General features: G+C 40.8%; 1 protein-coding gene across 3 annotated transcripts in view; it reads left to right on the top strand.

Moving 5' to 3' along the window:
* The window catches only part of far1 (fatty acyl CoA reductase 1), a 30393-nt gene extending 19890 nt beyond the window's left edge, over positions 1-10503 (top strand). For 2 of the 3 annotated variants that reach the window (XM_020604315.1, XM_020604317.1), the window contains exons 10-13: positions 2870-3041; positions 4945-5074; positions 7827-7954; positions 8329-10503. In XM_020604315.1, the coding sequence (XP_020459971.1) occupies positions 2870-3041; positions 4945-5074; positions 7827-7954; positions 8329-8488 (590 nt within the window). In that variant the 3' untranslated portion in view covers positions 8489-10503. Of the gene's footprint in view, positions 1-2129; positions 2302-2869; positions 3042-4944; positions 5075-7826; positions 7955-8328 lie in introns of all 3 variants that reach the window. The other variant, XM_020604316.1, reaches the window with a different exon arrangement.
* Positions 10504-17160: the final 6657 nt, after the last annotated feature.

The raw sequence follows: 17160 nt of genomic DNA, 5'->3' as shown, positions 1-17160 counted from the left end.
ACAGACAATTCCTTGGACTTCATGGCTTGGTTTGTGCTCTGACATGCACTGTTAACTGTGGGACCTTATATAGACAGGTGTATGCCTTTCCAAATCATGTCCAATCAACTGAATTTTTCACAGGTGGACTCCAATCAAGTTGTAAAAACATCTCAAGGATGATCAGTGGAAACAGGATGCACCAGAGCCCATTTTTCACTGTCATGGCAAAGGTTTTTTTAATAATATATTTTATAAATTTGCAAAGATTTCAAACAAACTTTTTTCCATGTCATTATGGGGTATTGTTTGTGCTGAAAATGATATTGGGTTGCACACTTACAAGCATAAATCATGTGACAAGTTGCACGCCAGGAGTGAGGTGCAGGTATGCTTTTCATCTTTTATATGAACCACCTATGGTTTTAAACAGTTGCAGAATGGAAATCTGACATTTGTTTGGGTTCAGGATGAAAATGCTTCCTAAACAAAGTTGCACTGTGGTGCTCTTTGTAGTGCATCTTTAATTTGTTTCACACAGAGCTTCACAGGTGGAATAACTGAAACGCCTTATCAAATGCATTCTGGTACAATGGCTAACAAGTAACACTTATTGATCTGGAAGCTGTAGTTGACAAGTGTCACCAAAAGGTCCATTTGGGAACCACACCGTCCTCTTCAGCGCATGGAGTTTGCCCATTTGTTATGGATTTGTAGATGTTCATTTGTTTTCTATCTTTAGATAGTCAGTCTGTTTAAAGATATTTCAGGACATACTATTGCATATATGGGAAGTTGTATGCCTTTTTTGGCTCCTGAAGGAGCTGGGGAAAGTAAGTTGCCTTAAGTGATGTTACATGAGTCAACATCAGCTGGGCCTGAAGACTAAACTAAACTTCAAAAATCAGGAGCTGTGGAGTTAGTGTGACTAGACCTCTGTAGTCTTTGTGTTGAGGTTACATCACCCACTGCTAGCTAGCATAACCACCTTGTGCCAGGGTCTGCTGCATGATTGTTTCTCTGATATTTTAAGTGCATTTTGGTGTTACCTCGTGTATATACATGTTTAAAAAAAAAAAAAAATTACCAAATTAGTGAAACCCAGCAAATAAAGACGGGGACTACTCTGGTAATGTTTCTGAACCACCTGTGCAGGAACAAGAGGAGGTCGCAATCAGGGAGCTCTAGAGTGGCTTAGGAGGGCAAGCTCAGCCAGAACTTGTTGTATGATTAAGTTAAACCATCTCTTTGTTTTATTATTTGTGATGATTTATTTTGATAGTTAAAACTGAAACGGCTTGGGGTCAGCCCCAGACCTTGACAGAAGAAACCTGACCCAGTGCATGATGTAGGCCCCTCCTAAACAGCCCCCAGACCCTGAGGAGGGAGCTTGCGTGGCAGCAGTACAGTAAAGTTATGTGTGGTCGAGGGAAAGGAATCGGTGTCCTTCCTCCCCAGAACAGCCCCAGATCACATGCCCCAGCTGCTGGAGATGTGGCGGAATAGTCCCTGTAACAAAAGCTGTTGTTCAGGGTAAGAGTGGATAGATACTATTTAATTGTATAATGTATAGGGAAGCGTTGGGAATTGGTAATTACATTTGTGTATTATACTAGTTTTAAAAGTGTAGTTGGAAAAGACTTGGTTAGCGAAGTACTGCCATAGTGTAATAAGGCAGCTTGTTGTACTTGTGAAAATTTTTTATTTAACTCTCCATTGTGAATTTGCCAGTGTTATGGAAGTGCATTGCTAAGTGCAGCTTAGCTATGTTGGCTTCAAAGCTAAGGCTCCAGGTTCATTTCTAAGCTTGGCAACATACAGTATTTGGCAAACATAACAATAAACACACGAACATGTAGAATTCCATTACAACTGAACAATCTGCTAAGGAAGATTGTGTGAAATGAGGGAAGGCTTCTGGGCCAGCCATTAATGGGTCTTACTTGAGTGTTTTATTGACATCAGTATTGATTTTAACACATTTTTAATGTCATATTGTAAGTAAATGTGAAATGCTTTGGCATTAAATTTCTAAAAGAATAATGCCAAATTGTAAAATGTGTTTACTAGCAGGACCACACCTTTCAGTTGGGCATTAAAGAAAAAAACTTGAGCTGCTGATTGATGCTGAACAACCTTCTGTTTCTTAGAGTACCATGTAATATCCACATTCAAGAGGAACCCCCTCGAGCAGGCCTTCCGTCGGCCCAATGTTAATCTCACATCCAATCACCTAATCAATCAGTACTGGATCGCTGTGAGCCACAAGGCTCCAGCCTTCCTCTATGATCTGTACCTCAGGTTGATTGGACGAGAGCCCAGGTAACCTCATCGCCGACTCGGACACACCACCACGCTGCTGTTAACACCCCTCCCTTACACACACACACACACACACACACACACGCGTGCATCTCCGCTGCTTCTGTGACTTTCTCTTTCAGTGTAGAATGGTAGCCTCACGTTGAAGTTGTGAAGCTAATGTGCTGAGTAGTGCTTGTGTGTGTCTTTGTTATAAGCTGAAGAATGTATAACCCAGCTGCTTTCCTGACCATACAGGGGGTTGCTGATGGGTTCTGCACTCTTTGCATTGTGCTACCTGCAATATTGGTATTCTTAGATGGGGTCCCAAAATGTCAGCACTAAGGTCAGCTCATAATGGGCTAAGGTGGACCTTAGTGCAAAGATACCTTTGAGAACCCAGGCCAGGTGTCAACCCTCTTGACTCCAGGCCCTTCAGATGTCATGGTGCTAATGACAAGCTAGCAATGGTGGTGCCTTTACACAGCTCATACCTTGCCTTTTATCAGTGGAAGGAGGAAATGCACTTTGCTCTTAATCACAGCCTGTGTTCTCCTTGTGCAATCATGTGTGTATCTCTCTCCTACAGAGTACTGTATAAACATGACCTTCAAGACCAATCCCTTAGAGCAGGCCTTCAGAAGGCCCAATGTCAATCTACGCTCCAACCAGTTTACTTATCAGTACTGGACTACTGTCAGCCACACGCTGCCAGCCCTGCTGTATGACGGCTATCTTAAGCTAACAGGCCGCAAGCCTCGGTAAGGTTGCAACAGCCCCAGTCTTTCAGTTTTCCACATACCCACCCTCCCACACAAATGTCTGCTGTGCATCTTTGGCATCAGTTGTCATGACAACAACTTCTATCAGTGCATCATGTTTTCATTCCAAGATGGCGCTTTTTTTTTTTTTTAAAGAAGTTATACTATGAACATGACTTCTAATATTGTCACACACCCCAATCTCTCTCCCAAACACTGAAAATTCTAACGCACCATGGAACTTTTTGGTCAGTAGTCGCAGACGGTTTACATCTCATTGAAACAACTCCTTTGCATCCAAAGTGAGTGGTATCCACAGTTACTCTTTGCTCTTTCATGTTGTTCTCACAAGTCAGACATTTCAGACATTTAATGTTTGGCAGTACCAAGCAATATCACTTGTAATACAAAGTGGTCACTGGTCAAATTGCAGATGGTGTTTGGCTGTGTGAAATGATTCTGGCTTAGCATCTAACTTGCATTGTTTGGGTGTAGTATGTTCCTAATTGGGTGGGTCGCCAGCTGTAATTGACTGTCTCTGCCTCAAAGTGCTGATCAGCCACGCATGTTTCTGAGCTTTGGTAGCAGCCTTCTTCACAGGAGGAATCTGAGTCATCTCAATCTGCCTGCCAGCTTTTCATCTCAAATATAACAAGGCTCTTAATCTAATCAGAAATTGAAATGGTTGCAGCCATTCTATTCTGAAGCTGTTAAATGTTTACTCAAAACTATTAAGTATGCACAATTTGTGACCAAGTGAACTTCGGTTCAAAGGCTCAGAGACCCTCTTACACCCACAATAATGTTTAGTACTCTTTTTATACTCTCACCCTCAATTCTGACTGATCATTACATTTTAACTGGATTTCAATGATAACTTAAATGATCCACTGAATCAGAACTAACCCAGAAATGAGGTACTGCATATTAACTGGATTCACTTGTGTTGGACAGGAGGACAGTTTTTATAAACTTTGGAAACATGTGGCCCTCAGAGTGCTTCAACTGAAGAGCAGCATTCATTCATTTTGTCTTTTACGATTTATGGTACATACTCATTTAGGCTGACGTGAGTTTGCTTCATGGATCCATGTATCAGTGTGTTGTCTGTTCTCCTGGCCTGCACCAAGATCAAATCCAGTTAGCCCTCAGTTCATTTGTAATCAGTCATTGTTCCTAAGCAACAAATTATCACCCTGACTGCTTAACAGTGCTATGAAAAGGTTTGAACAACCCTCTTGATAATTTTCAAACTAGAAATGTTCTCCACCTGATGTCGAAGGTTCTTAGTGTGCACTACAGTTCATTTTTATCTTAATGAAAAGGGTGTACACCCAAAATGTCAAAGCTACTTTTGGAAAATCTGTCACTGCAATTGTATTTTGTTGCAGTCAGTCAAAACTATAAATTTCCCAGTCTAGTGATTTGTTGAACTCCTCAGATACATTGAAGGCTTTTGGGAATAGTCCAGCACCTAACTGTGTAAAGAGGTGTGCAAACTCGTAGCACTGCGTAGCTCAAATTATCAACTGCATGAATTTTTCATTTCTGCAGTGAATGTTCCTGGACCATTTACATGTACTGTACACTTATAGTGTTGACTTTCATTAGTTTTGAAATTGAACATTTGGCTTACCTTCTGCTTTTATATAAGATTAGGTTTCTCTACAGTCTCACTGTGGTGTTTATCTTTGTGGTTTAAGTTTCCTTTCTGCCTTTGTCCCTAACACCATGGAGGCTTGGTCTGCTCCTCATTCATCCTCTCTGTCCTCAACCACAACACTACACACTCCCGTATTTCTGGACGACCCTACGTCACTATCACCTTGTATCTATTTAATCATGTCATCCTCCATATTCTTGCCTCCTCTTCTTCTCCACCTCCATTACTGTGTAATCTAAGAATGATGAAGACAATCACTCGCCTCCACAAAGCCATGATGGTCCTAGAGTATTTCACCAGTCACTCCTGGGTGTGGAACACCGACAACATAACTATGCTCCTGGCCCAGATGAGTCCCGAGGACAAGAAGGTAGGGTCATGTGATAGTGGATTTAGAAAAAATTTACTTCATGTCTCGCTCTCTCTCTCTCTCTCTCTCTCTCTCTCTCTCTCTCTCTCTCTCTCTCTCTCTCTCTCTCTCTCTCTCTCTCTCTCTCTCTGGAAATGGCAGACAGCTTGATCATTCAGTGCAACAACATCTGATAATAAACAGGCATTTGAGTGAGTAATTCATTTGCTGTGAATAGGGCGTTGCTGGATAGTTGTCTGAATCTGCATTTTCTTACTAGAATGGGGATGAACTAAAACAGACTCGGTTTACTCATCATCTTTACTCATTTCATTGTTCTGTGAAACATTTAGTCCTTGTCTTGACAGAAGCATCTCAGCAAAAGCTGCAAGGAAACTGCTGCCACCAACAAACCCCCACCCCACTGGTGCTACAGTGATTTGAGCTCAATTAAATATCCCCCATTTCTATTTCAATGGATTTTCTATTTGCTCCTTGATAATGCACCTGATAAAATAAACTTGACAAAGACAGGCTTGTTATGCAGCCCCAAATCAGAAAACGTTGAGACGGTATGTGAAATTAAAACTGAAAATAGTGATTTGTAAGTCACTTGTGTCCTGTATTGCATTGAAAACAATACTACAGCACATTATTTAATGCAATACCTCATCAGTTTTATTCTTTGTTCCAAATAAACACCCATTTCAATTCTGATGCCTGCAACACATTCCAAACAAAGTTGGGACAGTAAAGCATTTACCACGATGTGATGTTGCCGTTCTTTTTCACAACACTTAAGACGTTTAGGGACTGAGGACACCAAGTGATTAAGTGTGTCAGGTGTCATTTTGTCCCATTCTTCCTATAAACAAATCTTAAGGCGCACGACAGTCCTGGGTCTATGATGATGCAATTTCTGTTTCAAAATGTGCCACACATTCTCTACTAGGGACAGGTCAGGACTGCAGGCAGGACAGTCCAGCACTCACACCCTTTTCCTCCACTGCCAGGCCTTGGCAATGTGCACTATGAGGCTTTGCATTGTCTTGTTGACATATGCATGGGTGTCCCTGGAAACAGCGTCATATTGAAGGCAGCATATGTTGCTCCAACATCTCTATGTATTTTTCAGTAGTAACAGCACTTTCACAGAAGTGTAAGTGACAGAGGTGTGCCAAAGTAATCCTGAGTCCTTGTGGTCATATCACCTTTAGAAAAGTGACGACTCGTGATGCAGTGCCATCTGAGGGATCGGAGAGCACGGTCATCCAGCTTAGGCTTGGGCCCTTGTCCTTTACACACACATTCCTCCAGATCCCTTGAGTCTTAACTATGTTCTACACCATAGAGAGTGACATATCCATCCATCCATCCATTTTCTTCCGCTTATCCGGGACCGGGTCGCGGGGGCAGCAGTCTAAGCAAAGATGCCCAGACTTCCCTCTCTCCAGACACTTCCTCCAGCTCCTCCGGGGGAATGACAAGGCGTTCCCAGGCCAGCCGAGAGACATAGTCCCTCCAGCGTGTCCTGGGTCTTCCCCGGCGCCTCCTCCCGGTGGGACATGCCAGGAACACCTCCCTAGGAAGGCGCCCAGGAGGCATCCGAAACAGATGCCCGAGCCACCTCAGCTGGCTCCTCTCGATGTGGAGGAGCAGCGGTTCTACTCTGAGCTCCTCCCGGGTGACTGAGCTCCTCACCCTATCTCTAAGGGTGCGCCTGGCCGCCCTGCGGAGGAAGCTCATTTCGGCCGCCTGTATCCGGGATCTTGCCCTTTCGGTCATGACCCAAAGTTCATGACCATAGGTGAGAGTCGGAATGTAGATTGACCAGTAAATCGAGAGCTTTGCCTTACAGCTCAGCTCCTTCTTCACCACGACGGACTGGTACATCGACCACATTACTGCAGAAGCTGCACCGATCCGCCTGTCAATCTCCGTTCCATCCTTCCCTCACTCGTGAACAAGATACTTGAACTCCTCCACTTGAGGCAGGAACTCTCCACCAACCTACGTATCCAAAGCCCTTCCATTTGAGGAACATTGTTTTTAAGCAGTTCAACATGATCATTTCATTGTTTTACCTCATTACCAGCCGTCCCAACTTTGTTTGGAATATGTTGCTGGCACAGAATTGAAGTGTTTTATTTTGAACAAAGAATAAAATTAATGAGGCATCACATCAAATAATGTGCTGCTGTACTGTTTTCAATGTAATACAGGACACAAGTGACTTACAAATCACTATTTTCAGTTTTCATTTTACATACCGCCCTAACTTTTCCTGATTTGGGGCTGTAGGTTGTTCATAAAAGGGCAGATGTATTGGCAGGTCACTGAATCTTCCAATACTGGCTAATCCAGAGACGGTTTTGTCACGTTAGCCGATGCCCAAGTAAAATGTAAAACAAATGCTTTATACCATGTATAACGATAAGATGTGTACAATAACGCTTGCTGACCTTGATGGTTCCCCCAGGCACCACCACGAGAGAATATGTTTAGGTTTGAGTGAAAGGTCTCTAATGTTTGAATTGGTACAAGATAGGTGTGTGCCAAACTTTGGGCGCCACTGAGCAGAACTTTTTTCTTCTTCTTCTTTTGAAGTGGGAAGATTAAAATACAACTCTGGCATCTGGTGGACATTAAAACAAGCTAATGTACTGTTCCATTAGAGAAACAAAGGGTTCCACTACATCACTAAGTTCTGTGTTTTTGTTTAGCACAAATGCATTTCAAAGCATACTGGTTTTTGTTCCTTGATTTTCTGTAGATGTTTAACTTTGATGTACGGCAGCTGCACTGGGCAGAGTACATGGAAAATTACTGCATGGGCACCAAAAAATATGTCCTGAATGAAGAACTGTCGGGCCTGCCCGCTGCACGGAAACACCTTAACAAGTAGGAGTGTGTTCTCAAATTGGTTTATACCTGCACATACAGACACGGGAAGAAATCCTCTGTGCCTCAACTCTGAAAATGGCAGCTATATCGCTGGAGACTTGACATCTCTACTGGATACTAGTACTGTAGTTTGACATTCCATTAACAACTAAAGTCTCCTCATTTAGAGTGTGCAGTCACAGTAGTAGGAATCCTCTCTAGCAAAGATGCTGTATTAATTTGCCATGCAAATTTTCAAAGGAATTGAAATTGGTTAATTAAAAATGGGACATAAAGCACACCATTATATGGAGAGAACCACAGAAGAAATGATTCAGTGTTTGTTCTCTTTCTCATACCCATTATGACACCTACTTGGGTCTGTTTTCTAGGCTGAGGAACATTCGCTACACCTTCAACACCATCCTGCTGGTGCTGATTTGGCGCGTCTTTATCGCCCGATCCCAGATGGCCCGAAACATCTGGTTCTTTGTGGTGAGCCTCTGCTTCAAATTCCTCTCCTACTTCAGAGCTTCCTCCACCATGAGTTAATGAAGCAGGGACTCGGAGGCAGGTGGTGGCAGAGGAACGAAGAAACGTGCTGTGGATTATGAAAGGTGTGTGTGAGCTCAACGCCTTTAAAATGGTACAACACTGTTTTTGTCTCTGGCCCTGTATTTAGCCTGACACTCGGATTAAATGGAACTGTTAAACACCATGAACATGGACGGAGCGCCTGACAAACCTCGAGTCCACAGTGGGCTATATGTTGTACATCTCACATCTCTAGCTTTTCATGTAGAGGACATGGATCTCTCACAGTGTACAGTGCTCTAACACACTAACAGCTATTGGACTAGTTAAAGAAGCCGGGCCACATGCCCTCATTATGTTCATTTGCAGTAACTCAGTCCCTTCCTGTGGCTTTCCTCCTGAGCATCTCCTGTAAAAATCTGCTCACCTGGCTGCCAAACAAAACTATGCATTAGATGATGCTCTGCAGCAAAAATCCTGGTCTGGTTTTGAGTCAGTCCAGCTTCATTCTGTACTGCAGGTCTCTTGTGTAAATCCTCTTTAATGAGTTGGGTCCTCGCCAGTTTTGTGGTAATGTTTTACCCCTTTCCAGTTTTCAGCTGGCAGCAATATTTGCTGCATCTAGAAAAAGTGTACATTTTTCTAGCTACTTTTGTCATGTTCGGCTGGAGGCAGTTTAACGGTAATCCTGTACTGACTCAGTAAAGACGCATTCAGGGACAAGCTGGCCTAGGGAGCCCTGTTTTAAACTCTTGCCCTCCTCACCTATCCCCAAGACCAAAACTAGCTATTTCAGCTAGTGTTTATCACAGTTGCACTGACAGCATGGTGGGAGGGGTTTGGGAATTCACCGACACCTGCCGTTCCTCATTAAGATCATAAAGGCCTTCTTTGCCTCTTTCTAATTGGCAAAAAGACACACCCTTTATAACGCTGTGCTTCTGTATGTTCTCAGTGGACTGCAGTGGCTATCAACCAAGCACAATGTAGACTGCAATATGATGGCTTTCCCCAGTGCCTACAAACATTCATCAGCAGATCTTGCTAGTTAGGCTGCTGTATATAACATATGTGAAAGTCAGTTGTGAGAGCCTTGAAGTTTTTGATTTTGTTTTGGTTCTTTTTGTTTGTTTTGTGCCAAAATACCTCTTGGCTTACAAACTTGTAGCTTAGTAGAGGATGAATGGGGATTTGAGAGAAATACTGTCATGTGTGAATTCTGTGTCTCACTTTCAGGCAGCTAACCACCTGAAAGGTTATTTTTCTGAAAATGTGTTAGAGTAACTTGTTTTGTCATGTTAGGGTCTCATTCACTGTCATATTTGTTTGTAAATACCAGGATACAGGATTTGTCATGCTGATACACACTTTCACTGTTGTCTTTATCCCTTTTTGTTAAATATATTTCCCTTAGCTTGTTATAGAACTGACATCAGACATTCTTGCAGAAGGTTCCACCTGCACTTTGTCATAGTTGTCTTTTCAGCTAACTTTTCACCCAAAGTTGTTTTGAAGAAGCAGGCTGTGCTGGTTTTTGATTGTACTTGTGAAAACTTCAGACACCTCCCCAGTTCTTTTTTTTTCCCCCCGTTAATGTCCTGGGGTCATTAAACAAGGTGTTTTTTGTTTTTTCTCTTCACTAGGCTGTTTTCACATAGATGAAGTGACTAGTGAAAATGTACTCTTTTAGAAAGATGTGAATCTAACAATGTAAAAATCAGATCTGTTTTCTTATGTACGGATCTATTTAGGTAGGCTTAAAGATAACACTATTTTTATGCTGATGACATTGTGTTGCTGGTTTACTGGCACAAAGTTCACTGAACCATCTTCAGCTGTTGTAAACAGAAGTGCAGTATCCCCTGAGCTGAACTGTTGCTTCTTCCTGTATCTGTTGTACATGTAGCGTTTTCACTCTGAATGTAATGCAATAACACAGCCTGATTCCTTTACACAGCCACAAACCTCTAGACTAAGGAAACACCAAATTAAGTCTGTAACTGCACATTTAATATTAAACAAGTGTCAATTCACTGGAGACCTGTGCAATGAATACTTGCTAATGTAACTTCATTTTCTTGCAACGTGTGAGTGTCGGCCAGTTTTGTGGTGGTGACTGGCTATGATCTTGTATAGTGTGGTGATTAAAAAAAAAAAAAAAAAAGGAAAAACAATTGCAGGGTTTTCCTCAAGCTTTTCCTTGCGTTTTAAGAAGTAACACAGTTGACCAGGTACTTTTCATTCTCACTCTTGATATCTACAGTAGGGATGCACCAATACCACCCTCTAGTACTTGTAGTGGTAAAAGTTGTCCGATACCACTTTATGGCAGAGTTACATTACCCTCATGCAGGCTGTGCCGCTTGTTAGGCGGTGGAGAAGAAATTTCAGTGGTTTGTGGATATTTTAAGACAAGTGACGAGGACAAAAGTAAAGCACAGCTCCCTCCACATCTCACACAGACACAGGGTCGCATCTTACAGAGACATCAACACTATGTGCGCCAAATCCAATAGTAATGGAGAGAGAAATGAATCAAACACCTGTTGAACACGGCAACAAACTTGGCAGAAATGTAAGGTGTTCACTCTGCCCACGGTCCAACCACCCGGTCCTGGTCACCCCCTGAACCCACACTGTGCTCCTTCTGCTGACTGGAGTGAATTGAGTGCAAGAGAAAACAAATGCTCATTTTACAGGTATGTAAGTAATGAGCTCTGTGCATTAAAATGAGTTAAATTGTTGTGGAGGCTGAGGCCAGCAGCTCCTCTGTGTGTGACAGAGAAGACGGGATGAAGACAGACAGGAGCCAGTTTAACATAAGAACATGTACCCTTGTTACTTTAAACATTGAATTGTTGACTGATGCTCCCCGTCTTGCTGTTCTTGGCGGGGGTTGTGAAATCGGTTCATCCTAAAAGAACGTTGTGCTCCTATAAAGGCTAAACACCACTACTTTACAGTAAATTATGTAGTAAGCTACAGACCCATCAGTGCTTTGTTCATTATCACAAGTCTTCAGGTAATTTGCACAGCCTCCTGTTATATTTTATTTAATCACAATTGGAGTAAATCTCAAATATAAAGTTTTTTTTTATGGCAATTGTAATTTTTGTAGTAGAAACACTATTATTAATAATTACTTGGTCTAAAAAATGTGATATCGGTGCATCCCTACACTGCAACTACTGAGTCATGTCAGTGTTTTCTTCAAACCAGACACTGAACAAAAGTGACAGCATTAATCCTGCTTGGAACAAGTCCCAAATGATGAAACTGATTCATTACTCAATTTAAAGCTCATGAAAAGGGGTTTTGACATTTTGGGGAAAAAACTTGCTTGCTTTGCAGAGTTAGAAAATTGACACCACTCATGTTTGGTATATGGAGCAAACTACCAAATGTGACAGTCACATTTGCAAGACTGTTACCATTCGACAGGGTGATGCTAGCTGTTTTTATTCTGTGCCAAGCAACCCCAGGTACAGTATTGTTCAAAATAATAGCAGTACAATGTGACTAACCAGAATAATCCAGGTTTTTAGTATATATATTTTATTGCTACATGGCAAACAAGTTACCAGTAGGTGCAGTAGATTCTCAGAAAGCAAACAAGACCCAGCATTCATGATATGCACGCTCTTAAGGCTGTGCAATTGGGCAATTAGTTGAAAGGGGTGTGTTAAAAAAATAGCAGTGTGGCATTCAATCAGTGAGGTCATCAATTTTGTGAAATAACAGGTGTGAATCAGGTGGCCCCTATTTAAGGATGAAGCCAGCACTTGTTGAACATGCATTTGAAAGCCTGAGGAAAATGGGTCGTTCAAGACATTGTTCAGAAGAACAGCGTACTTTGATTAAAAAGTTGATTGGAGAGGGGAAAACCTATAAAGAGGTGCAAAAAATTATAGGCTGTTCAGCTAAAATGATCTCCAATGCCTTAAAATGGAGAGCAAAACCAGAGAGACGTGGAAGAAAACGGAAGACAACCATCAAAATGGATCGAAGAATAACCAGAATGGCAAAGGCCCAGCCAATGATCAGCTCCAGGATGATCAAAGACAGTCTGGAGTTACCTGTAAGTACTGTGACAGTTAGAAGACGTCTGTGTGAAGCTAATCTATTTTCAAGAATCCCCCGCAAAGTCCCTCTGTTAAAAAAAAGGCACGTGCAGAAGAGGTTACAATTTGCCAAAGAACACATCAACTGGCCTAAAGAGAAATGGAGGAACATTTTGTGGACTGATGAGAGTAAAATTGTTCTTTTTGGGTCCAAGGGCCACAGACAGTTTGTGAGATGACCCCCAAACTCTGAATTCAAGCCACAGTACACAGTGAAGACAGTGAAGCATGGTGGTGCAAGCATCATGATATGGGCATGTTTCTCCTACTATGGTGTTGGGCCTATTTATCGCATACCAGGGATCATGGATCAGTTTGCATATGTCAAAATACTTGAAGAGGTCATGTTGCCTTATGCTGAAGAGGACATGCCCTTGAAATGGTTGTTTCAACAAGACAATGACCCCAAACACACTAGTAAACGAGCAAAGTCTTGGTTCCAAACCAACAAAATTAATGTTATGGAGTGGCCAGCCCAATCCCCGGACCTTAATCCAATCGAGAACTTGTGGGGTGATATCAAAAATGCTGTTTCTGAAGCAAAACCAAGAAATGTAAATGAATTGTGGAATGTTGTTAAAGAATCATGGAGTGTAATAACAGCTGAAAGGTGCCACAAGTTGGTTGACTCCATGCCACACAGATGTGAAGCAGTTATAACAAACTGTGGTCATACAACTAAATATTAGTTTAGTGATTCACAGGATTGCTAAATCCTAGAAACAAAAACGTTTGTACAACATAGTTTTGTGTTTGTACAGTCAACGGCAGACACTGCTATTTTTTTGAACACACCCCTTTCAACTAATTGCCCAATTGCACAGCCTTAAGAGCGTGCATATCATGAATGCTGGGTCTTGTTTGCTTTCTGAGAATCTACTGCACCTACTGGTAACTTGTTTGCCATGTAGCAATAAAAAATATACTAAAAACCTGGATTATTCTGGTTAGTCACATTGTACTGCTATTATTTTGAACAATACTGTATATGGAGCAAACTACCAAACGTGACAGTCACATTTGCAAGACTGTTACCAGTCGCCTGAGCGATGCTAGCTGTTTTTATTCTGTGCCAAGCAACCCCAGGTATGTGTTCATTGTACATGAATGCAATATTCTCATTTCTCTTTTGGCAAGCTTGTTATCAGAACTCTGCAGGTGTGGTTTGATACTGGCCTCAACTTGTCAGTTTGGTTATGACAGGTTGACAGATTTATTTAAATCACCCTTTTCCAACTGAACATGGCCAGCAAGAGCAAAAAAAAAAAAACACCTGCTAATGCTAAAACTTTTTGCAGAAATGTACAATCCGGTTTATGTGGAACATTAAAAAAGGTACTTCAGAAAATAGGTTTGAGGCCTTTAAGAAAGTTATTTTGAATAAACAATCACCTTGTTTTTTTTGTGGGTGTTAAAAAGTGTTTTTTTTTTTTTTTTTTTGTGCTGAAACCCTTGCTGATGCATTGTTTTTGTGAAGTAGAAATATTACCAGCCTGTTTCCCTCATGCGTGGATTGTGTGTTGATCATTAAAGTAGGAGTGGTGTGGTGTTTTTTTTTTTTTTAAGTTTAGTTTTTTTTTTTTTTTTGTTTTTTTTTTCTTTTCCTCATATCGAAATCTGGGCCAATTCCATATGTGGTCCTAGATCCGATACATATCTGATCTCTGACCACGCGATTGCTGTCGGAACAAACAATCGGATCAGAATTTGCGTTGTTTGTTTTTTTTAATCCCTTACTCCCATACGTGTGTGGTGTCTGTCATCATTCAGTGTCAGACCTTCACAGACCAGTTATAAATAAAACTAGAGGAGAGCAATGACATGTACTGCATGGGGGTCAGTGGAGAGATGAGGCTGCTTTACTTTTGTTTAACATTTATGCAGAAGCTTCTCATCATGCAAAACTAGACTGCAGTTTGACAGTTGATGTGATTGTTTTTGTTGTACACGACTCAGTTTGTTAAATTTGCGGATGTATGTCAACCATCAACACAAAAAGATGAGAATTGAGCACTAAAAGCCTATAATGTCAACATAGTGTCAGTTGCACTGATGATCCAGGATTATATCATCAAAAGTGTCCAATGAATGTGTTACCTGTGAGTTCAGAGTAGTTCATGTTTACCGTTCTTGATTGATTTATAAATAGAGCTAAAACATAGCCATGTATCCATTTTCTTTTCCTGGTTCATTGAATCATTGCATTTAGGTCTGCATAGCAAGAATCTTTTGAACCTTTGTTGTGTAGAGGGAAATGAAAAAAGTAAAGAATCCCAAACAAAGCCTGGATTAATAACACTGAACCCTTCTTTACCTGCTTTGTATTTTAATTGCAGCAGCAGTAAAACACTGGAGCTTTTGCCAAGTGGGTTTTGTGTGGTTTGCTAATCCATTCATCCTTCCACATCAGGTGGAATAAAAAAAATAAAAAAAATAAAAAAGCAAAAGGAAAAAGTAGTAGTTGCTCCACAGCTGCGGATAGAGGCCACAGCACACTTACGTACCTCCTATCTCCAAGAAAAGTTGTCATCATCCCTCATGTAGTCATAAATCTGCACTTCCACTTCTGTTTTCATTTTAACAGTTTCAGAAACCTTACATATATCATTGATGTATAATATAAATAGTTTAGGTCCCAAAACAGAACCCTGAGGCACTCCACATACAATGTCCAGTTCACTCGATTGGTATTCACCCAACCTCACAAATTGCCGCCTCTGTGTCAAATAACTTCTGATCCATTTCCCAACCATTCCTCTGATCCCATATTTCTCCAACTTATCCATTAATAGTTCATGATTAACTGTATCAAAAGCTTTTTTTAGGTCAATAAATATCCCCATCGTATATTTTTTCTCATCCATAGCACTTGTAATGTCCTCCATCAGGTCAGTAATGGCCAAGGATGTTGATCTTTTCGACCTAAAACCATATTGACAATCAGATAAGATATTATGTTTATCAATAAATGTGTCTAGTCTGTTATTAAAGAGTTTTTCCAGAATTTTTGAAAATTGCGACAACAGAGAAATCGGTCTATAGTTTGTGAGGTTGTGTTTATCACCAGATTTATACAGTGGAATAACCTTTGCTATTTTCATATTATTGGGGAACTGCCCAAGTCGAAACGACATGTTAAAAAGTAGAAGTATTGTTTGCTTCTTTATACATGGCCAAAACAGCATATGCTTAGTCTGAGGTTTGGATTGCATTCAATGCCTGTGTAGCATCTATGTTGATTTTTAAAAGTGTTGATGTTGCTCTTGTTTCTACTTTGAGCAGCACTTTATGCCACTATTTTGAGTTGCAGGAGGAAAAGGAGTTCTTAAAGGATTCAATTTGAAACTAACACTCAAGTCTAAAACCAATTCAATGGGTGCCTTTTGTGCATAAGCAAAAAAAGAATAAACCTTATTTAATCCTCTTCCTTTTTCAGAAGTTTTTACTTCTTTTGATTCTGTATTTAAGTAAATTGTTACCATCAGAGTGACAGCGTGATGGACAGTGAAGCAAATGAGCCAGTGACTTCTGTACAGCTGACCTGTTTCCTGTGGTGTATAACCGTTCAGTCCTCTTAATGTGCTGTGTCTGCCAGTTTAAAGTGGACGCTATTGAGCAGCTCCATTAAGATTTAATGCTGCCATTCAGGCATGCTCAACCCCATGAATAGACGGATTGGCCTGTCGTTGTTTTGAATGGCTCAGTTTTCATCTTCTAGAAATAACTGGAAGGGCAACTTTCTGGTAATGCCCTGAGGAAGATTATTACTGCCCTACCCTGGTAATCCTTTTAATTGTGCACCATTTGAAATTTGGTGTCTTTGTCTAAAGCTGGCATTTCAGGGGTTGGGGTTTTGGCTGTTTTTAGTAAGTCCCTCCTACATAAAAGCAGCTGCATGTAAACTCATACAAGCACAGGAAACATGATTAAAGGTTCATAGAAATGCTGTTGTCTGACCTGTTGCTTTTCACTTGTCATCTGGAACTAATTATTGTAGTTATGGTGTATGGAAAACTGTTTGTTTTTTTTTGTAGGTTAAAGAAATGCAAATCAGGAAATTTAAATTCTGAGAGACCTTCTCCACACCATTATAACATTTTTTTTTTTTTTTTTAATGGATCACAAGCTTAAGGGTAACACAAGTAGTGAATGCAATATACCGTATGTTCAGCGTTAAGGTATATGTAATATTACATTAATACAAGCACAAACAGTGTTTCACCACTACATTCATATATTATAGGCACATGAGAAAGTGGACATGGCAAGTTGTGCTCATGGAAGCCTGTGTCAAGAAAAGACAAGTGATTTATGGCAAGGTTTTTTTGTTTGGTTTTGTTTTTCCCCTCAACTGTGTCCTTTAAATATTTGGACACTTTCCCACTGAATTGAGTGTTCAGACTTTTGACTGATTCAAAAGTTGAGATATTAGTGTAAGACAAGTTTTTAGTTTGTATCTTGTAATTTTGCATTTGCAACAGACAAGAGTAAGTCATCACTTTGACTTAAATTATGCAAAACTTGCATACTGATTGGTGCTATGTGATGTTTTCACACTGGAAACGTGAT

The sequence above is a fragment of the Monopterus albus genome, unplaced genomic scaffold (assembly GCF_001952655.1).
Source record: "Monopterus albus unplaced genomic scaffold, M_albus_1.0 scaffold65.1, whole genome shotgun sequence".
In the NCBI taxonomy this organism is placed as follows: Eukaryota; Metazoa; Chordata; class Actinopteri; order Synbranchiformes; family Synbranchidae; genus Monopterus; species Monopterus albus.
Note: the sequence above shows the minus strand (reverse complement) of the source record. Positions and strands in the feature narration are given on the sequence as shown.